General features: G+C 45.4%; 1 protein-coding gene across 1 annotated transcript in view; it reads left to right on the forward strand.

Annotated features, from left to right (window-relative positions):
• Nucleotides 1-526: 526 nt before the first annotated feature.
• LOC102872745 (UPF0764 protein C16orf89-like) overlaps nucleotides 527-23207 on the forward strand; it is a 104942-nt gene continuing 82261 nt past the window's right edge. The window contains exons 1-5 of the mRNA XM_006895243.1: nucleotides 527-543; nucleotides 11101-11399; nucleotides 15573-15722; nucleotides 16266-16416; nucleotides 17289-17406. Coding sequence (XP_006895305.1) covers nucleotides 527-543; nucleotides 11101-11399; nucleotides 15573-15722; nucleotides 16266-16416; nucleotides 17289-17406 — 735 coding nt within the window. The remainder of the gene's footprint in view (nucleotides 544-11100; nucleotides 11400-15572; nucleotides 15723-16265; nucleotides 16417-17288; nucleotides 17407-23207) is intronic.

Here is a 23207-nt window from a genome sequence, read left to right on the forward strand (position 1 = left end):
ATTTCCCCCTTAGATCACAATTTTAGGAAAAAAAAAATAGGAAGAAGGACCAGTGGGTGAATGTCGGGGCTTGTTGACCAGAGGGAAACTCCCTCCAGGTTCATGTTAATAGATAGACTCAATAACTAAGCCGGAGGCAAACTGAAAGACATTAGTTTATCAGAACAGGGACTTGAGTGACCGGAAGGAAGACGCAGCTCTACACAAATTCCAGTGGCCGTGGGCCAGAGAGTGAACTGCTGAAGACGAGGAAGGCAGGTAGCTATTCTATAACCTTACACAAACGACTCCCAACACACAGCCAAGTTAAGAACTGGCCAGGCTGATGGGAAGTACAAGCAGTACACAAGCTTCGTTTAAAGGAAATGTATATCTAGTTCTGTAAGCATGCCTAAAAACAATAGGGCGAATGGTTACTTTGTCTTAATTCTGGGAAGAAACCAGAAAAACAAGTTGACTGGAAAAACAGGTCTCACAGGTGAAAACAGGCCTCACAAAACTCAGCTAGCTTACCGTAAATGTCGCCATGTTGGGGCATTTAAGGTATTGGTAGGCCATACGTTCCATCCCAGGGCCCTAAATGGCTCTTGCAATCTCTCCGCCAGTCTTTTGTGATATCCCTCGAGCCGAGGTGTTGGAGAGGTGCAATACAGACCATCACAATTATGGCCACAGCAAAGTGTGCCCCTCAAGCACAGTAAGCCCACTGTGGAGTACAAAGGATAGAGAACAGGCTGAAGAAAGGATGTCGGCCTTTGGGAAGAAGAATGTTCAGATGATCGCTGAAGAGCAGATACCTGCCCTTCCATCTGTTGTAGAGCTATAGTACCATAGTGCTTCAAATCAGGAAAATACACACAGCACTTGGTATGAATTAAATAAAGCACAAGGTCCTCCTTGGGCAGCAGACTCTCTAATAGCAGCCATGCTATCTCATACCATTACCTCATCCATTTGTTCTGTTTCAGCAACTGGTACAGTGAGGATATGATATGTATCTGATTTAGGGCAGCTGCAGCACGTTTTGCTAAGGCCTCGACTTGCCGCTCCACATCAATCGTGGCAGCTCCGAGGAGTGAAACTAGCCAGTGGCTAAAACCATCCTGAGATGCACCATCGTTGGTGGTATCTGCTGTGCACAGCATCTCAATTTCTAGGCTTAGTGGGTAAATTCTTTATAGATGGTGCTAGGTAGGCAGGGATGCTCCCAGGTGCATCTGCCAGTCCCCTTGTAAGGCTAGTGTTAAGTCTGGACAAAGGGGGCCAAAGAGAAGAATGAAGCATTCAAACACTGACGGCCTTGCCTGCTGCTGCTAAGAAGGGCAAACTGCCTTGCCTGCCTGACTGAGCTAGCAGGTGGATTGGGAATCAGAGTGAAATGTCCCTCCCTAAGGACTCTGCTATAAAAACCCTCCTGAGTAAGTTCACAGTGTGATTTCCCCATTTTACATTCCCAGAATGAGGAACTTCACCCAGGAGCTCCCCTATCCCCCACTTTAATAAAGCTGCATTAAGCTTTCTCTCATTCTCTCTGATTTCTTCCTGAAGTCTGCTAACTTAACAGGCAGTAGGGGCAAGCATGTGGCCCACAGGCCCATAGCCAGTCCCAGGGAGAAGGGAAAGCTTCTGTGTGTGGAGAGGCTTTTGGTGGCTTCGCCAGCTGGTACTATCAAGGATGAAACTGCATGCAGGACTCTGCATCATCTCCCCACGTGGAGGTCATCACCTAGGCTAGCACTTTGTTTTGTGCTTTTTTTCCTTTAGAATTTTTTAAAATCTTATTTTATTATTTGTGTGCATGTGTACCATCAAATCAGATCTGACTGGTACAGGAGGAGATTGTCTTCCTTCTCCAGCAGAGAATCTGGTGGATTTGAACCGCATACCTCTGGGATTGCAGTGCAACTTCTTGCCACTAGGCCACCAGAGCTGGCCTAGACTAGCTCTTTCAATGCACCAAGTGACAGTCTGTGCTAATTACACAGACACCAATGACAGCCACCCCATGGCCGTTTCACACTGCATATCCCTGTTGGGGAGTGGCATTTATTTACACCCAGATCATCTGAAAAACCTGTTGTTGGGTTTATTCCCAGGTAGAAAAATGCACAGAACAGTGTACCTGGGGAGTAAAGAAAGAGGTCAGAATGGATTCATCTGGATTTTGCCCCTTTTTCAGGCAGGCCCAGGCGCTGTCATTAGCGGAGGCGATCTTCTGTGGGAATCCTATGGCTGGAGATGTAGGGAGCTCTGAGCACACCCAACACTCTGATCCGCCATTGCTCACGTCAGCAATCATAGCAGTCCCTCTGGAAAAAACATTCTCTTCCTCACCATAGGTAAAAAGATGGAGCAGTCATAGGTACCAAAAAGGTCAAGTCATATCTATCAATCAAAACATAAGCCGTCGAATCAGATGAGCTAACAGTGTTGCCCAGGCTTCCAGTACCACACCTTTTGTCCTGAAGGTTTTTCTGAGTTGTTAATGCCAGGATAATTTAACAGAGAAACTCCATAACTCCATGGAGGATCCAGAGATTCTCTGTAAACTTAGAATAAGGGACCCTGAGGTGTGGTGTCCTCACTGGAACAATAGATGAGGAGAGATTTAGGGGTTGTTGACAAAAGCCATGGGGTAGTTTGCAAACCCATCTCTAGTCCTAATCCCCAAGAAGCCAAAAAGGCAAACCATTGGGGAGGGGGAGTTGTGGAGAGGGGGTTACTTGGTCAGCTCCACAGGACGACCACAACTGTCTCTCCTGGGGAAAGACCTGTGGTAAGGGCAACAGAACACATTATTCGATTGTCCAAGCTGGGGCAACACCTTGTCTGCCTGATCATTCCCAGGAGGAGATGAAGTACTATGTGCAGATACATGGAAAAACAGTCAAACCATGTGTCTTGTCCATATGTCTTTCCACAGCTTCTTACCTAAGGCGGCTCAGTGACTGATCATTCACTTTTGTTGTTTCCATGAGGCGAACCATAAAGTAAATCTTCTGAAGACAACTCAACTCTGTGCTCAGGGTAATAGGGTGGAGTTCTTGTTTCAAAACCATCCACATAGCTCTGAGCTCAGACCCCTGGCTACTCTGCCCATCACCATGTTCCATCCATCTACATCCTATCCGTGGAGAGTTGGAAAGCCTCCGCTGTCCATCTTGGAGGATTCCTCTGTCTGGCCCTATCAGTCTAGCATGCATCTTCTGGTGTTGGCCTTGTGCCTTCAGTAATGTGGCTCCTACAGTAAATATGGCCCCTGGACAGCGGGAGTGACTGTATCATCAGTTGTCACATATATGTTGTTGTTGTTTTATACTGTCGAGTTGGAACCGACCCTTAACTTACCTTACAGTGGGTCTTCAGAGAAGGTTAATCACGCGGGAGTCTAAAATTCTGGTGGAGTCCATCACTCAGCGGGCTGGTTGACAGAAGGCTACCTTGTTGGGGAGGTCGGCATGCCACCTATTATGCAATTAACCCTTGGATCTACCAGCACTAAAACAGCCTGGTAAGACTAACGTAGAAAGGGTTTAATGCAGAGCCTCAGTCTCCTGCTAGTTGCTTTACCAGAACACTGCAGGAACCTTGACCCCACCTCCAGAGACGCCTTCCTGCTGGAGCTGAGTAGGGGGTGACCAGGGCAAGGGTGGGGAGATGGGTGTACTGTGGGGGAGGCACCTTCACTGCTGACCCTCACCCAGTCCTGCTGCGGGTCCTGCCTTGCCAGAAGTCCAGCAGGAACTGTTTGTTCCTCCTTCCCTCTCTCTCTGCCATCTCCCCTAGCAAAGCTCCAGTGGGTGTGTGTGTGTGGGGGGCACAAGTGGAACCATGAATGTTCCAGCAGATGACCAGCTTTTGGGTTTGATCCTCCCCTCAATGCGTGCGGACCTCACCTGTTTAAACAGCTTCACCTTGTTCTGAGCTCTTCACCTGTTTGAACAGCTTCACCTTGTTCTGAGCTCTCTGGTGAAGCCAGCACCTTCTCTTCGCTTTACCGAGATGGCTTGCTAAAGCCTCCACCACTTGGTCAGATGTTAGCAAGTGGGAGACAAGCTTTCTGGCTGCGATTCCTTCTTCCTGCAGCTTGCGGGGCCCAGTCCACGCAGCTCTCTCCGTTGCAGTCATGGATCTAACCACCTAACCACACAGAAATCAGCCAGATTCCTGCAGTCACCAGAGGCGACTCAAGGGCCTTTCTTGGCCTGCCCGGCTCATACATTCTGCAGGAGTTCTAACTAAAAAGGAGCATTTTCAAGAAAGTCCCTGTTCTCACGCTCAGGTCCCCACTCCTCCGGCCACTGAGCTAAGGGACTATGCAAGAATGCCAAAGGCTCCTGGGATTCCCTCTTACCTCCATATTGCCCCTACCTCAGAGGGTCTTCGGTGTTTTTCAGTCTCCTGGCTGGTGACTCACCCATTGTTAGGGCTTGTTCCCTAAAGGGAAAGCCCGCCCCCAGGTTCATATTCACAGACAGACTGAAAAACTCACCGCAAAACAAACTACAAGACTATCAGTTAACTGGGACAGGAAACTTAACAGACCGGGAGGAAGAGGCAGAGCTTTGCCAACCACCAGCCTTTCAGCTTGTTGCTGCGACCCACTGTGCCACCAGGGCTGCTAACGAAAGACGGTAAACCCACTGCCTCTGAGTCTATTCTGATTCATAGCAATCTGAGATGTTAGAGTCACATCTTGTACGCTACATTTTAGGCTCTCAACGTTGTCTTTATGGAAGCCGATGGACTCAGTTTCTCTCTTGGAGCAGCTGGAGGGTTTGAACCGCTGACCTTTTGATATCCTAATGCTTTAGCCACTAGCTACTAGTACTTCTTTCAAAAGGAAGTAAAACAAAGCAAAACAAGCCCACTGCTGAGAACTCCGGGCAACCCTGTAGGACAGAGTAAATGTGCCCAGAGGTTTTCAGATGCTACAAATCTTTACTGGAGCATACCGCCTCATCCTTCCCCGGGAGATGGGATGGCGGATTTGAATCCCTGACCTTCTGTTATCAGCCCAACACGTAACACACTACACTACCAGTTGTTGTTAGGTGCCTTTGAGTTATGTATGACTCGTGGTGACCCTATGAACAACAGACCTGAACTCCGTCTTCTCTGGTGCCATCCTCATCATCTCTGACATATTTGGACCCATTGCTGTGGTTACTATGTCGATCCATCTCATTGAAGGCCTTCCTGTCTTTCTTTGACCCTCAACGTTTCCAAGCATGATTTCCTTTCAGAGGAACAGTCTTTTCTAGCAACATGCCCAAAATATGTGAGAGAAAGCTTTGCCATCCGTGCCTTCAAGGAGTACTCTGCCTGCACTTTTTCCAAGACATATGTTAGTTTTTTGACAGTCCATAGGATATCCAATGCTCTTCTCTAATACCACAAGTCAAAGACATCAATTCTTCTTTGGTCATCACTATATTGTCCAATCCTCATATGCAGAGCAAGTGATTGAAAGGACCATGGCATGAATCAGGCACACCTTAATCTTCAAACCGATATCATAGTTTCTCAGTGATTTGGAGAGGTCCCTAACAATAGACTTGGCCTCTGCAGTATGTCTCCTGATTTTCTAACTGCTGCTTCTAAGGGTGTTGATTGTGGATCCAGGTAAGAGGAAATTATTGACAACTTCAATCCTTTCTCCATCTATCATGATGCTAGCAGCTTTAGTTTGCTTGGCTTCACAATCAACATTCTTCGTACCAGCAGCCAGGAAATCAAAAGACGAATTGCATTGGGAAAGTCTGCTGTCAGGAACATCTCCAGAGTACTGAAGAACAACAATGTCAGTCTGGAGACTAAGGTTCACCCAATCCAGGCCATGGCTTTGCAATTATGTGCTATGCATCACAAAGCTGGACAATGACTAAAGATGAAAGAAGGAGAATTGATGCCTTTGAGCTGTGATGCTGGAGTATTGAATATACCACGGACTGCTGGAAGAACAAACAGATTCATCCTGGAGAGGTAAAACCAGGGTGCTCCTTGGAGGCAAGAATTCTGAAGCTCCATCTGATATACTTTGGGGATGATGCAAGGAAGGGCTAGTCCTTGGAGAAGGACTTCATGCTTGGGAGGGTGGAGGGACAGTACAAGAGAGGAAGACCCTTGATGAGATGGATTGACTCAGTGACTGGAGTAATGGTGGTAGGTGTGTCGGAGACAGTAAGGTTAGCTTAGGATAGAGCAGGATTCAGGAGTGTACATAGGGTCGCTATGAGTCACAGGTGACTCAGTGGCACATAACAACAACAACAACAACAACAACAACATGATATTGCTTATAGGTTTATTGCTGTTGTATATCATCAAGTTGGAACCAACTCATAGCTGACTTTCCAGCATGTTTTCAGAGGCAGTTAATTGCATGGAAGAGATTACCCATCTTTTTCCTGTGGAGCAGTTGATGGACTCAAACAGTGTGCCTTTGGGATTGCAGCTCAGCTTCTTGCTATTAGGCCACCAGAGCTCACTAAATCACCAGGTTTAGTGATGAGAATTTTTGTCTTCTTGTAAAGATGCAATTCATACTGAAGGCTGTCATCTTTGATCTTCTGCAGCAAGTGCTTCAAGACCTTCTCACTTTCAGCAAATAAAGTTGTGTCATCTGCATGATGTAGGTTGTTGATAAGTCTTCTGCTGATCCTGATGCCACATTCTTCCTCATAGAATCCAGCTCTTAAATTACTTTCTTGACATACCGATTGAATAGGTATGGAGAAAGGACGCGACTATGACACATCTTTCCTGATTTTAAACCATGCAGTGTTTTCTTGCTCTGTTCAGATAACAGCTCTGGTCTTTGTACAGTTTTCTATGAGCATAATTAAGTGTTCTGGGATCCCCATTCTTGTCAATGTTAGTCAGAGTTTGCTATGTTCCACATAGTCAACACCGGAGCTTCTGAAAAAAAAAATATTACAGAAAATCAGCGGAAAGAACTCAATGAGCCGTAAATCCAGGGCTCAGAACAGTGTGTCTGGTTACTGCTTCTGGTAGTCCAACCAAGTCAGGAGGGTAGGACAGTAGGCTGTCCTTAGTATATAGACACCACTAGGAAGGGAGTAAACCGGCAGCAGAAGGAAGAGTTGCAAGCATCAACCTTTCCTGCTTTTTGATTGAAACTTCTTTGCCTGGGGATTTATTTGGGTAAGATGATGTGAAAACATCAAGGATTCTGAGGTTTTTATTTGCTTGCTTTAACTTTACTTATTTATGCTTTAAGAAACAAAGTGGATATTATGAAGGAAGAAAAAGGAGATTTCCAAGGAAATTTTTCTAGCCACATGATGGGTTTCCCTCTGGTCTCAGGTGACCTTAGGTGCACAGCGCCATTGGGTGGTCAGCAGAGTGCAGACTGATCCACTTCTGGGGTTGTTGTTGCGGGAACCAACCCATAGCTGACCCTCTGGCAGGCAGGCTTTCAAGAGACAGTTAATTGCTTTGGAGGAAATTGCTCATCCTTCTCCCGTGGAGCAGCTGGTGATCTCGAACCATGTGCCTTTGAAAACACAGTGCAGCTTCTTGCCACTAGGCCACCGGAACTCTGTACTTCTGGGGTAGAGGGTCTAACTATGAGATCTTGTGAAACGAAGCCAGGCTGAGGTGTCAGAGCTACACTTGGCTAAATAATAATACTAAGAAATACGTACAGGTGTATCTCATTTTATTTCACCTTGTAGATCTTATTCTTTTTTTTTTTTTTTAAAACCAAATTGAAGGTTTTTGGCAGCCCTGAGTTGAGCAAATCTCCTAGCATCAGTTTTTCAAGATGTGTGCTCATTCAGGACTTTTTATCCCATTTTTGTGATTTTCACAATATTTCCATTTCCCTTATAATGCTATTGAAGATGTTAATAGGACACCCTCTATAAAAAAAAACTCAGAAAACCCAACCCCACTGCTGAATTTATTCTTAGTTTATTATTTGTTTTTGTTTCTTTTATTTTATTGTATTTATTGATTTTTTTATTGGTTTGCTTACAAAGTTCAGTATACCTTGTGTTTCACGCTATTCTTCATTCACATTTTGTTTCATGCAATCATTATCATTCATTATGGTATTTTTAAAATTTTTTTAAATTATTGTTTTGTGTGTACCATCAAATCTAATCTGACTGATACAGGAGGGGATTGCCCCTCCTTCTCCAGCAGAGGATCTGGTGGATTCGAACCGTGTACCTCTGTGATTACAGTGCAGCTTCTTGCCACTAGGCCCTAGAGCTCCCCATTTATTATGTTTTATAAAATTAATCACCATTGAATGTTGCCCATCAATACCCTGTCTTTTCTCCCACTCCTTCCCATTTACTTCTCCTCGCTCCACCCACCAAACTATGTAACCCTGTCGTTTCATCCCTATCCATCCTCAGATTTCCCTTCCTTGAGTTCCCGTACATGTTTTACTAGTTGTCCTTCTATTTTTACAATAATGGTCTTATGCAGTATTTGTCCTTATGAGACCGTGTTAGTTCAGGCAGCATAATGCTCACCAGTCCCTCCCAAATTATTTAGTATTTTTTGCAATTGTTGCTCCTGAGTGTTGCATAGCATTCCATTGTGTGAATGTACCACAGTTTCTCAATCCATTCGTTTGTGGTTGGACATTTGGGCTGTTTCCATGTTCTTGTGATGGTGAATAATGCTGCAATGAACATTGGTGTACAAATCTCTGTTGGTGTCTCAGTTCAAATTTCCTTGGGATATATTGATAAATGTCGATAGTTGTAGAAGGGCTTCAGGCCCTTTTCGTAGAGTCGCTATGAGTCCTGTTCGACTAGAAGACAATCAACAACAATAACAACAACATATACTTAGTAATGGAATAGCTGGGTCATATGGAGTTTCTATGTTTAGCTTTTTGAGGAAACACTAACCCGTCTTCCAGAGTTGTTGTACCATGAATTTATTCTGACCCTTAAAGAACCTTCTTTGAGTATCTAGAGCTGTCAATCTTTATTGGAGGAGACTGACAGGTTTTTTTCCTGGGGAGTGGGGGTGGATTCAAACTGCCAAACTTTCAAGTTACCTGTTGTTATATATTATCAAGTCCGGATCAACTCATAGCTGCCCTCTAGCGGTTTTCAGAGGTAATAAATCACATGGGAAGAGATTGCCCATGTTTCTCCTACGGAGCAGCTGGTGGGTGCAAACCACGTGCCTTTGGGTTGACAGTGTAATTCTTTACATCGAGCCACCGGCGCTCCCTCTATGTGACCTGAGAAACCCAAAAATTGTCATGATTCACTTTACTGTCATGTTAGGTTTTTTTGCAGTGGTTCAGACTGGAGTATCTATATGCCTGTACTCCTACAGGGGGTTTACAAACACATGTTTTAGGGGTACACAATTCAACCTCTTACGGTCATATCCATGGGAATTATGAGATAGGACTTGAACAGAACTTTTTGGGAGACACAGTTCAACGTAACACAATAAGGATCATAGTTCGGTTCGTCATTCAGCTGCACACCTGGGGAATGCTCCGTCCCGCGGAGTTCCAAGTGGTCAGAAGGTGTGGCTCATTATTTATTCTCAAGCTGCTGCCCCAGAACAATATTTTTCATAAAACTGAATTATGAGAAAATCCATTTTAGAGTATAAAATTATACAGAAATTATAAGGGAATGGATTAGAATAAACAGAAAATGATTCTGCTGTGTAGCTATAAACCCAGTGCAGTCAAGTTGATTTTCACTCATAGTGACTCTATAGGACAGAGCAGCACTCCTCTCGTAGGGATCACAATGAATTGATTTCTAGCTATAAAGGCCCAACAGGACATAGTAGAACTGCCCTATAGGATTTCCAAGCCTGGAATCTTTACAGCAAACAACTGCCCAGCCTTTGTCCCGAGGAGTAGCTGGTGGGTTTGAACTGCCTGCTTTTTGGTTAGCAGGAGAGCTTTTAACCCCTGCACCACCATGCTTCCGCCTAACCTCAGTACGACCTCTAGCGCTGTTATCTGCGTAGAGGACTGAGAACAGCACCTGGAACCTAGCGAGTGCTAGGGTGTCCTCAAGCCATGGTGGCGGTCTTATGACAGGAAGTGGGATTTATCCCGTTCCTTCCTATGCTCTGACCCCGTGGAGGAGTAGCTAAATGTGCTATTTGGAACTCTGAATCTCGTTTAGTGTTTGATAAAATACCTTCTAGAGCTGCATGACAGAATTCAGGTATTGACTGTGATGTTGACAGTGTTCTGTGCTCAGAAAGGCATCACAGTTAGATTCCACGGAAGAAGCAATCATCTTCTGGGCTAGCAGAGAGTTCTTTTGGTGCAGTGGGTTAAACTTGGCTGCTAACCTAGAGGTGGGCACTTTAAACAGATTCCATTCCTTAGGAGAAAGAGGAGGCATTCCACTTCTCAAGGAGCTCTGGTGGCCTAGTGGCAAGAAGCTGCACTGCGGTCACAAAGGCTCGCGGTTCAAATCCACCAGATGCTCTGCTTGAGAAGGAGGGGCCAGTCAGATCTGATTCGATGCTACAAAACAAAACAAAACAAAACAGAACACCCAACCCCAAACAAAACAGAAACGAAGTACATACTCTCAAGCACTAAGGGGCTGAGCTACTCTGTCTTGCTTTATAATACTTGGGGTCACCATGATTTGCAATTGGCTCAAGAGCCCAAGGAAACAACAGACTTCACCTACCTTAATTGTTGGGAGCTCTGTTGGCTTAGTGCTATTAACTGTGCTCCAATCTCAAAGGCACATCGCTCGAATCCACCAGCTGCGTCGCAGGAAAAGGATGGGCTTTTTTCCTGTGTGATTTGTTGCTTCTGAAAACCCACTGGAGGATCAAGCCATGGGTCAGTTCTGACTTGAGGGCACCACAAACGACATCTTAACTGTTGGGTTCCTAGTTCAAAGATAGTAATATACATAAGTTCATCTCATAGATGACATGGATTAAGCCATTGGCCTTGACAATGGGCTAAAATACACCAACCATTATGGAGCTAGCCTGGCATTGAGTAACAGTTTACTAGCCAGAGCCCAAGACAATCACCCACAGCTATCTTTCCCAGAGTTCTCTTGGCCCCAGGCAAACCAGCTGACCCCTTGTCAACTGTTTTAGGGAGGAGGAGACCGTCACAGACAGAAGACACAGCAGCACCACTTGCCTGTTGCCTCCGTGCTGCATCAGCCAGGAGAAGCAGGGAATCATGTCCACCTTGGGGCTGCTGCTCCCACTCCTGCTGCTGCTGGCTTTGTCCCCACTGCAGACTTCCTCACTGCCAAAGCCCCACACCCTGCAGGATAAGATCACCATCGCTAATGAGATCCTGTCCTCGCTGGACCGAGCCATGGTCTTCTTGGAGGAGAAACCCTGGTATTTCACTACCACTAGCATGATGGCTCTCCGCATACTGCACGGTAGGTGGGATTCTAGCTGGACCCTGACACTAGTGCCAGTCCAGAAAGTCAGGAACCCAGCCCGCCTACCTCTAGGGAGCCTCTCCCCATAGATTCCCTGCCTTCAGCCAGATTCTGGACGCTGGCCATTCCAGATCACCTTCTCTGTGTTCCCAGCCACTTGGTAACTCAAGACTCCACAGAAGGAAAGAACGCAGTGTGGGTCTCCCTCAGTCCCTAGGACCCCCGTCTCAGATTTACATTCAAGTAGTTTTCCTCCAAATGCCCCTTGCACCCCTGGCTGCCTCTTGTGGACCCCCAAGGTCTACTTTATTTCACCCACCACAACCTGTCAGGGACCTAGATCAGGCAAGATAGATGGCCAAACTTGTTCCATCTGAATCCATTCTCACTTGTAATGAGCCCAAATGGCAGAGTTAGAGAGAGAACTACCCTAAGAGTAGGGTCCTCTTAGCTGTCATCTTTGTTGGGAACACATCCATAGGTTTATATGGGTTACCACTGGGTGAGTTAAAAACCTTTTGTGCCACTTAGGACTTAAATGAATCTATAACTTAGATGAAGGACAGTAGTTATAGAACAAAGTTAAAGTCTTTTGTTTATGGAGTTAGTAACAGATGGCACTTAACAACAACAACAACAATAACAATATATATTCCTTTGTTTTCCATTTTGGACTTCCATGGGCTTGACGTTCTATGTTGGCACTCTTGTTTTGGTTGAGGGTCTGTGTAGATTGTTTTCTTTATTTAAGTCTCGTGTTTAGAGTCAATAAGACCTCCAGGAGGATACTCGAATTTAAGACCAAGATCTTGTCTCCATTTTGGAAACTGGGTGGAGTGACTGGACTCTGTAAGATCGGCTCTCTTGTTTTGGTGGAGGGTCATTGTGGAATGTTTGGGTGTTTGTTTGTTTGTTTTTTGGGTTGTTTGGATGTGTCAAATGTGATTAACGGTTACCCATGGTGGACAGTGTTTGGTGGAGCTCCCCGATTAAAACAAGCTTGGAAGCAGGAGTGGCATCCACTTGTGGAATAGCTTGCCTCCGGAAACCCTATGAACCTGGAGAAAGAATGAAAGTCACACAAGTGTTGAGGACTTTCATTTACAGGGTCGCTATGAGTCGCCTATGACTCAGTGGCACTTAACAACAACAACAACAACAACATCATCATAACGAAGTATAGAGCAATGGTTATGGCTTCTTCTCCTTTTAAAGGAGCACTGGTGGTGCTGCATTTAAAGCATTTTGTTGCTAATCAAAAGGTTGTAGTTTCCAATGCACCTTCTCTCTGCAAAAGGTGAGGTATCCAGCTCGCATAAAGGTTCACAGAGCTGGAAACCCTAAGAGCCAATTTTTCTGGGTCCTGCATTGTTGTTACAAGTCAGAACGATTCAGAGGCGATGGGTTTGGTTTCTGACTTTGGACCCCTTCTGTAAACAGCACCCTGGACAGGGCTGATGTCTGGGTAGAATAGATTATTATGGCAGGCTCAGGGGCTCTTCCTGCCAGGCACTCCCATGCCTGTAACTGTTTGTATTTCTTTCTTTTGACATTTCATTGTAGTTTGTGTGAGAATTTACAAAACATGTTGGTGTTTCTCTCACCAATTTGAAAAGTTTCATCATGTGATAATGGTTGCCATCCCCACACGTTACAGGTCTCTTCCCATTTGATCTCAGAATTGTGTTCCCTCTTAAACTTCTTTACTGTCTGTCTCACATTCAGAGCTTTGTTTTTTTTGGTAAATGATGCCTTTTTGGTCTCATAGTTAATCATTCTGAGGAGCACTTCGCTTGAGGGTGTTGTTGTTGTTGTTATGTGCCGTCGAGTCATTTTCGACTCTCAATTTATAGGCCTGGGCGTTTGGAGGAAAGTTGATTCCTGGAGGTGTGTTCAGTTCCAGAATAGAAGGGTGTCAAAGAGCCAATGTCTCCATGGGTCCTGCTAGTCAGTTCCCATAAAACCATTAAGCTCGGAACTTTTTGATGATTTTTAATTTCGTACCTTCCCACGCACCCTCCCCCGTTTGTGGAAGAGTTAATAAAGAGAGATCATAGGGCTTTCACCCTGCAAGTCTTCCTCTAGAACTTTCTTTAACTCTACCGTTCACCCCACCAAGTCCTCTGCCAAGGTATCTCGCGCTTCTCACTCCTTCAGTCCTGTGAAGATGCTCTCCTTCACATCTCCCTCCGTGTCACCTCCTTGGTCTCTTTTCCCCTAAAGAAAAATTCCCATCTATCAACACATGCTTGTTGCTGGCCTTTTGGACACTTTGAGAGGAAATAGAAAAAAAGGGCACTCATCTGACAGACTGGTGGACTTTTGTGTTCACAGATGGGAATCCATAGGCAGAATGTGTCGTGCCTCTGTGCAGTGTGACACCTTACCAACAGTGCACGATGCTTCCTCAGCCTGCTTCCTGAGTCCCTTTCTCATTCTTGTTCACATAGCCATTGATTGCCTCTAAGTTGATTCTGACTCATGATGGCTTTAAATATGTAAGAGGAGAACTCTTCTCAATATGGGTTTCAATAAAGATGGTGATGATGATTATTATTATTGGTGAGAAAAATTGATATTTAGAATTAGCCAGCTGGACTCAGTTTAGATGACCCCAATTTTCTTGGCAACATCCAAAGCATCATAGTCAGGAGCAAGTCGAACATAGGCCTTCTTCTCTCTGTCAGGCCTAATCAAAGTGTTGACCTTGGCCACATCAATGTCATAGAGCTTCTTTACAGCTTGTTTAATTTGGTGCTTGTTGGCCTTGACATCCACAATGAACACAAGTGTGTTGTTATCTTCTATCTTCTTCATGGCTGACTCAGTGGTCAGGGGAAATTTGCTGATGACATAGTGGTCAAGCTTATTTCTCCTGGGGGCACTCTTCCGGGGGTATTTGGGCTGCCTTCAGAGTCTCAGTGTCTTAGGCCACTTGAAGGTGGGTGACGTACGCATCTTCTTTTTTTTTTTGGCTGTGGATGCCCTTCAGGACTGTCTTCTTGGCCTTTAATGCCTTTGTTTGGCTTCAGTTCTGGAAGGGGCAGAGGTTTCCTTCTTCGCTTTCAGCACCATCTTCGCAGAAAGGCTATTATTATTTTTTTTTAAAAGAAGGCTTTCACCAAGAGTTTCTTCCAAGGTTACCTCTAGGTGGATTCTGGTCGCCAACCTTTTGATTAGCACTGTGCACTTATAAATTGTCCTGTCTAGGGACTCCATTTGTGTTTGTGGTGTAAAACCTGAGCCACCCTAACTAATTCCATTGACAAAACCATGGAGGAAGAGCCCGAAATCTTCTGTGTCTTTAATCCTATTTCATCCTTACAGGTTTATACAGCTTTTTCCAATGAGTAAGGACTATTAATTCTTCCGATAAGAAAAGTGGAAGGATAGATTTTCTCTGGTCACTCCACAAGGAACTGATGGACTCAGGACTTGAACCTGGGCCTATTGAACTCTTAGTCTCTGCTTGCTGTCCCTCTGACCCATCCCCTCACGCCACCACCCATACAGCAATAGAAAGACCTGATGTCTAACAAACTCAGGGAAGTCCTCTTTCTACCACGTTTTCTGCTTGCTCACTTGCCCTTTTAACCTCTTTTCTATTTTGAAATTGATTAACTGAAAAGACATCCTGCATACATTTTACCTCCTTTACATGGCAAAGAAATTCCATTCCCAAAAAGGATTCTAATCACCAAAAGAATTAGAATTGACAATGCCTATTTTGGGAGGACACAATTCAGTCCTTAAAAAAAACACAGACACAAATGTATGGGGAAGGATTTGGATCTAATTTTTTTTGGAGGTGATATCCAGTCTATTCTGAGGCTTTGTCTAGCATACTTTGGGCATGTTGCAAGGAGGGACCTGTCCTTGGAGAGGGACATCATGCTTGGTAGGGTGGAGGGACAGTTCAGGAGGGGAAGGCCCTATATGAGGTGGATTGATTCAGTGACTGGGGTAATCGGGATGGGTGTATCGAAGACAGTGTGATTGGCACAGGACAGAGCAGAGTTTAGGGCTGTTGTACATAGGGCCGCTATGAGTCGCAAGTGACTCAACGCACATAACAACAACAACAATCCAGTCTAATAAAGTGAGTGTATCCCTCTCTCCCCCTCCCTTCCAATGCTCATGGTGGAATGAACCTAATACGCCCTCTTCCAGTGGAGCTCAAAGGGGTTTACTATACATGGGTGCAGATAACCCAGCTGCGGCCAGTGGCACGCCGTGCGGAATATCTGTCCAAGAAGCTGGTGATTCTCCTCCAAAGGGCCACCGACATCCTCAAAGTGACGGCTCCCGACCATCTACAAGGTAACAGCACTGGGGGAGCTCCACTTCTGCAGGAGAGTGGGGTCTGAGGTAGCACTCTAAGAACTTAGTGGTGGCTCCTCCAGTGTAAGAAAGAGTCAGGACCACATAGAACTCTCGGTGAATCCCAGGACAAATCCGGTCATCCCTTCCACCAGACGAGATGGCCCCTCCCATGCACGATGAGAGGCTGCGGGGCAGGGATTATCAACTTAATCTCCTCAACTCAACCTCAGCCAGGGTTGAAGGTTTCACTGTAGACCTGTGGGCTGAGAAAGGTTGTGTAATTGCAAGCAGCTAACTGAAGCATCTACCTTGTAAAGACTAACTCCTTCTTCGCATATATCTTGGGCCTTACAATGCCCAGTAATTAGCCAATCCACACCTAGATTCAAACACAGACCTGCAACTAACTCCACCCACCCTTCCCTCCATGGTTTTGTCCCCAAGAATTAGGAAAGTCCTTTGCAGGGTGGCTGTTACAGTTTGACCACTGGATGGCTGGCTGCACTTGCTTCTCTACTCCTTCTATCTGTTCTTGGTCAGTCTTCCAGCCAGCCTTCAAGATGGGATTCTGGAAGCTCATTGGAGCCTGGATCCAGACCAATGCCTCCCTGGTCTACAACATGTCCCAGTCCCCAATTGTTATGGAGAATGATCCCACCAACCAGTGCCTAAAGGAGCTTCTGGGAACTAGGTAGGTTCTGCTGATTCACACCGTTTCCTGCGAACCCCATAGTGCTCCCCTTGGATCCCCGTGGTTCTGCAGGTTTCCATGGCTGAGCCCAATAGTCTGGTCAAAACCACCCAAGTCCCTAGGAATCATCACCTTTCCCTCTCCTATTCCCGTTCTAACCTTCCACAGTTGGTCCACTACCCAACATCCTCTCCATTCTGCCTTCCCCGCCACTGAGCCCAGCAGGACCTTGTCACCTCACCTTCTGGACTCCCTCTAAGTCCCCCGACTGATCTTTGCCATCCTCCCTGTGCAGGACACCACACTGCAAACTGAGTGCTCGTTTAAAAATCCACACCCTCATTTTTCAGGACAAAATCCAAGCTCCTGCTACCCTTCTCTGTCCTATGTGCCCGCCCCGGGGTCCCTTTCTTGGGGGGTCTCCTTCCATGGTCTTCTAGGTTCTCACCCATGTCAAGACTTTGTAGAACTGTCACCTCACCACACATTTCTGAAACCCACCTGCTTTATCTATTCATGGCCAGCCAGTGACTAGATGATACTGAGGGGCGCAATGGCCAGAGCCTTGGTGATACTGTGGTTAAACACTAGGCTGCCAATAGAAAGGTTGGCAATTAAAATCCAACCAGCCACTCCTTCAAACAAGATGAAACGGTCTGCTTCCGTGAACATTACGATCATAAGCACCCTACTGACCAATTCCACGGTGCGACGAGGAGTCAGAAAGTGACATGTTGGCAGTGCATGCTGGGAGGTTTACGACGATTGCAGGATGATGCCCAGGCACGGTCCAGACAGGAGGAGACAGCTCCATGCGGTCATGTTCCTTTAGCATCCCTGCCTCTTCACAGCCTATAATCTCTCAACCCTAGATCAAACATCAGCAAGCCCTGCAGCTACTCACAGTTCTGCAGGAACCTGGTCACTCTGCCCGTCTACTCAGGCAACTATATGAACCACCAGCTGCTCTACTTCCTCATCTCCAGAATGGTGAGTGTGGAGCGACCATGACTCATGAAGGGAAAGGAAGGTTCTAAGGGAGTCTGGTCTCAACTCCCCATGTCCCAGGAGTCATCAACGTCTCCCTCTCCCACCGTCATCCCGACCCTTTCCAGAAGTGCAGTTAAGCCACGAATCAAAGTATAGTCACAGTGCTCCTTTGAAGCAAAGATAGCAAGACTTCATCTTAAATACTTAAGTAGATCGTCAGGAGGGACCTCCTTGGAGAAGGACATAGTGCTTGTTAAAGTAGTAGTAGTAGTAGTAGTAGTAATAATTAAAACAATAATAATAAATGAAAAAGAGTAAGACATTTATTATACGGTCTGACACAGAGGCTTAAGCCCAGCCATCAATATTAATCAAACAACATTTATCAAAACATCAGTGGTTTGAACCCATCAACTGCTCTTCAGGAGAAAGACTTCCATAAAAAAGCTATTTAGGAAATCCTAGGGGGCAGTTCTATATTGTGAAGTGGGGTGGAGGTCCCTATGAGTTAAGAATCAATTCAACAAGAGTAGGTTAACCACAGTACAGAGTCTATGGGTGATTCAAATGGTTAATATGCTAGATTACTGACTGAAAGGTGGTAGCAACGAGTCCTACCAGATATGCCTTAGAATGAATGCCTGAAAACCCCAGGGGCGCAGTTCTATTCTGACACATGACGGCTTGTTATGACTCAGAATTGCGTCGACAGCTACTGGGTTAATGGCAGTGTAGTTTTTCATGCTACACGCCAGAAGAACAAGCACCTGTCTTGATTTGTACTTTGGCCACCAGAGAGAAGGGAGAATACTGCTTCATAGATTTGACCCTCACTTGAATCCTGCAGTTAAGGTGATAGACTGGTGATTCTGGCAGCTTGCGACCAGCTAGACAGTTCTTTGCACGTTGAACTGTAATGCAAAGTGTTAGAGAAATTAAAGATGTTAAAATCAATCAACAAAGAATAAACTCCAAATTTCACACTCATTGTAAACATTTAGGATACAGCACAATGGCCTCAGAAGGTTTCTAAGTAATTAATTGTAACTGAAGCAGACTGCTTCATAGAGCAACTGGTGGGTTTGAATTACCTCCCTTTTTTGTTTTGCACACATCAGACCACCAGGGCTCCTTCAGAAAGTGACAATGGCAAAAAACAAACCTACTGTTTTGGGTCACAGATAGCTCTGTTAGGATAAGTATATTTGTAGAGTTTCCAAAGATATATCATTTTACACCTTTGGGGCAGATGGTCTGTCAATGGGACCTTGTGAATGAAAGCTAGGATGGTGTCAAGAGCCCAACTTTACTAACTAATGAAATGAATTTCTAAATTTCACTTCACTTTATTGTGCTTTGTAGCTCTTGGGCTTGTGTGTGTGTGTGTGTGTGAATTGAAGGCTGGTGGCGCCCCAGCGTCTCTGTGGAAGTACTGACTCCCTTGTCTCTGCGTGTTTGCCCTCCAGATTGGATGCACAGGGGGGCTGTATACTCAAACTCAGCACTACATGAACCTGTTCTGTGCCAACATGATGAACTTGAACCAGAAAGCTAAGAACAGCAACTGTAAAGAACAGGCCCTCTTCATGGGAAACAGTGCGTAATGCAGACATTTTCAGGGAAATCTCCGTGATGTGGGGCATGCGTGTGTATAAACACAATATGTAATGCAAACCTGTATGACAGGATCTCTTTGATTTGGGGCATGTGTGTGTATAAACACAAACATGCATGCAAGAACACACACAGACATGCACACACACATCATATACACATGCACACAGATATGTATCCACCAGTATGTACAATGGCCATGCACTGTGGGAAATGCTCATAGGCTCACACCCCCCCTAACTAGGGCAAGGACACGCTCACACAGGTGCCCAGAGAGGTTTTCATTACACACCACACAAAAAGAAGAGTCCCAATTGAGTCTGAGTTCCAAATAAACACTTTAAAAAACTATATTCCTGCTGCATTGAAAAACAAAGAACTCATGAAATATTATTAAAAATGGTGACCCTGGAGGACATTTTGCTGAGTGAAATATCTCAGTCACAAAAGGACGAATATTGCATAGTGCCACTGTTATAAAACATCAGGGTTGAAGGGAGTCTGAGAAAGAGGGGTTAAATAATGTATACTGCATTGAAACAGATGAAAGAGGAAACTGTTTAAAAGTGATATATGATTAGGTATTATTGGCATGGCAGGAGTTCAGAATGAAGGCTGTGCAGTGGAGTGGACTTGGGAGGGATTGTATAACAATGAAAGACTTTCTTTTACTTTGCAAAGAGAAGAGTGAATTGGGTGAAGAAGGGTGGGCAGGGAGGAAAATGCAACAATGGAATGGAAATCCAAAGTCTCTGTAAATGTTCATTAAAAAATAAATGTAAAAAAGCAATTAAAAAAAGTATATTCCAGGTATTGCATGGAATATACTTATACATTGAAAGTTGTGAAAAGTGCCAGTCAAAGAACTTGCAAACATGGCCATTAGTTTGCAATGTGCCTACATTTTCCACCTTTGGAAGATTGTAGTCTGGTCATTTTTCCACCAACGGCTCAAGGGTAAACAATTTGCATTTTCCTCCTCTAACAGGATTCTACTTTTCCAGGTTGTGGCTTTTGCTGTTTTACTATAGTTAAACGTGATCCACTGTTTCTCTAACACTCCAGTATAACTGCATGTTCAGTATTTTACCACACAGGTTGTGTGCCCCACCCCCATGTGACTGCCACGTGTCCCTAAAGGGTCACAAACAAATGGAGCTCTGGACTGACAAACTTGGAAAGGCTTAGAGATGAGGCCAAAGGGCACAGCCTGGGTTTACCACTTTATTAGAGGGATATTTCAGATAAAAAGCAGATAATCTTTTGGTATAAATATCTCCCTTGCACTATTTGTGATGTAATTAGAGGTTTGACTTGAGTGTTCAAATCGCGTTACTGACTCCAGAAAGTGGGCGGCTCTGGTTGTTGCCCTAGAGAGGAAGCAGAGCCTAAACACAGTAGCCCCTGGTCACTAAGATAGAGCCCTGGGCTGCCTCTTCCACGCAGTATGCTGACTGCCACCTTCTGGGCTCCTTGGCCCTTCTGGGGAGAAGATAGGTGGCTCCGTGGAGAGGGGAAGTGTTCCTCGGGGATACTCCTGGGTCCTATGGAGAACCTGCAGAGGGTCTCCTGTCTTTGTTTACAGTTATGCTCTGTGGATTTGGTGGATTTGCAGACTTCTACAAGCACCAGTGGCTGGAGGACATTCTACGCTGGCAGAATCAAGAAGGATACTTTGGGGAACAAAGTGAGTAGTGCTTTTGTCCTGGGTGGGGTCAAGAAGGGACGGAGGGACTGGGTTGTATGTTCTGGGCAGGGATATAAAGGATGCACAATGTTAGGGGCATGGAGAGAAAGGATGCATTCATTAGGTTAAGGTTGGGGAGAAAGCTCTGGAACATGCATGTGTGTGCACACACGCCAAGTGGAAATATGCTGGCAGCTTCGGGAACTAAAATTAGCCACGATGTGATGGCATCTCACTGGAAGATGTTTAAACCCCTGGACCTGCATTAGCAAATTTATTCTTTGATAGAATATTAGAATACTCACTCACTACCATCTGGTGGCTGTCTCATAACAACGCTCAACTGGCTTCTGAAGCTATGAAACTTAACAGAAAGAGATGGTCCCTCTTTCTTCCAGGCAGCTGCTGGGGGTTCCACCTGCGGTAACTGCCTCACCTTCTGGCAGTTCTTAGCAGGGCAGCACTTGTAGAGGGAGCCACCAGGAGGAAGCATTTAGCACAGGGAGTTCTTGTGGCTTGGTGATAAAGAGATGCACTGCTAACTCAAAGGCAGGTAGTCGCTTCCAACTGAACGGTACATAACAAAAATGCTACACAACAGGCACTCTGGGGGAGTAGAGTGCGTTTAAGTAGGAACAGAGAGCGGCTGTAATTTTACTATGTCCCAGATTCAATTATAGGCTTTGGAGATACATTGAGAAACAAGACAGTCAGAGAGAAACAGGATTCTCAGGAAAGGAGGCTGAGAACATGCCAACTTGTGGGCAGAGAAGCAGGTGCAGGTTCTGATGAGAGCTGTGAAGAATTGTGGGGAGGAAAAGAAGACGGGGAGTGGGCAGGGGAGATGTCTAGTGAAGGAGATGGAGGAACCACACAGCCTGCTGGTGGTGGAGGTGGAGGTGGAAGCCTGATATTGATGGAGGAGTTGCTTCACCTCTCTGAACCTCTATTTCCCTGTCTGTAAATAAATGAGCATGGTCAGGAGAAAGAAGGCCCATCTCCCTTGATTTGTAACTTCTGAAAATCCTCAGTTCTGACTCGATAACCATAAATGTAATATTTTTTTTTAAGTGTAAGTGAAACAGATGAGGGTGGCAACGTCCACCATACTGCTCAGGCACAGTGTCTATGACACCACCCAGTTCAGTGCCAGGTGTCGGAAAGACCAGGCGCCCCTGACCCACAGCGCCCCCATGTGTGCCGGAGGAGCACTGTGCTCCGCTGACTTGTTAATGGCTGAGTTTTCAAAGTGGATCCAGGAGGGGTGGGAGAGAGAGGCTGGAGGCAGAGGGATGTGGATGTGCAGGGGAGGAGGGGATTAATCATAGGGTTGTACAATTTGATGAGGGGCGGGGTGAGGGACATGGAAAGAATTTTTTCGAATTTGTATTAGAATTTTGTAAATTAAACTAATGAAAAGAAAAAAGTCAACTTGGGGAGGGGGAAGGGAAAGAGGGGATAAAATGTGCTAAATGAATGAATGAAAATCTAACTTCTCTGTAAACTTTTGTTGAAATGACAATTAAAATAGTAAATTTTTATTTTAAAAAAAGAAAGTGGATCATCATATCTTTCTTCTGAGGCACCTTTGAGTGCACTTGAACTTCGTATCTTTCATTCACCAGCCTGGCTCTTGACCTTTGTACCATCCAGAGACTCTGGTTTAAGGGAGTTTCTCAGCAAATTGTAAATGATGCCTATGATGCTCACAGATGAGCTTTTGAAATGAGACCCTGTGTTTTAAGTTAGAGATGTTTGTAAAATGCAGATTCTCGGGTCACTATTGCTATTCATTCAGCACTTCAGGTCTGAGGCTGGGGAACCTGAAAGGATGTTTGTGTGACTTGCCCTGTTGCTGTAAACATCTTATTGTGGTGTTCTAGAACCAGACCCACAATATATCTAAGACAGAGGTGGCAAAGCTTCTGGCATCATAGCAACCCATGCGCAACATCGCAGACCGATGGATGATAGGAGTCAAATGAGGAGGGGCATCACCTCCAGAGTGAAGAGGCAGCAATGGGCTGAGGCCTGTCATCCAACAGTGGGAGCCATTAGCAGCCAACACCCCCACCCAGCTGGAGGGCCTGAGACACCCACTACATTTATACTCATACATTCACAGCAAGCTCCCCACTTTAATCACTGAGATACACTTAAAAAGGAACAGTATTCAAAGGGAGCTCTGGTGGCCTAGTGGCAAGAAGCTGCACTGCAATCCCAGAGGCGCACGGTTCAAATCCACCAGATGCTCTGCTGGGAAAGGAGGGACACTCTCCTCCTGTACCAGTCAGATCCGATTTGACGGTACACACACACACACACACACACACTTATAAAATAATAACAAAAAAATTAAAAACAGGAACAGTATTCAATAAAAGGCCAAGATTGGAGCCCGCAGCACTCACCACATGCAGTATCTTTTTCTCCACAGATGGCTACTCTGTTCATGACACCGCCATGGCAATGGGAGCCTTGGGTGGCTTCCTCTATGTCC

The sequence above is a fragment of the Elephantulus edwardii genome, unplaced genomic scaffold, assembly GCF_000299155.1.
Source record: "Elephantulus edwardii isolate Elephantulus edwardi_28Jun2011 unplaced genomic scaffold, EleEdw1.0 scaffold00162, whole genome shotgun sequence".
In the NCBI taxonomy this organism is placed as follows: domain Eukaryota; kingdom Metazoa; phylum Chordata; class Mammalia; order Macroscelidea; family Macroscelididae; genus Elephantulus; species Elephantulus edwardii.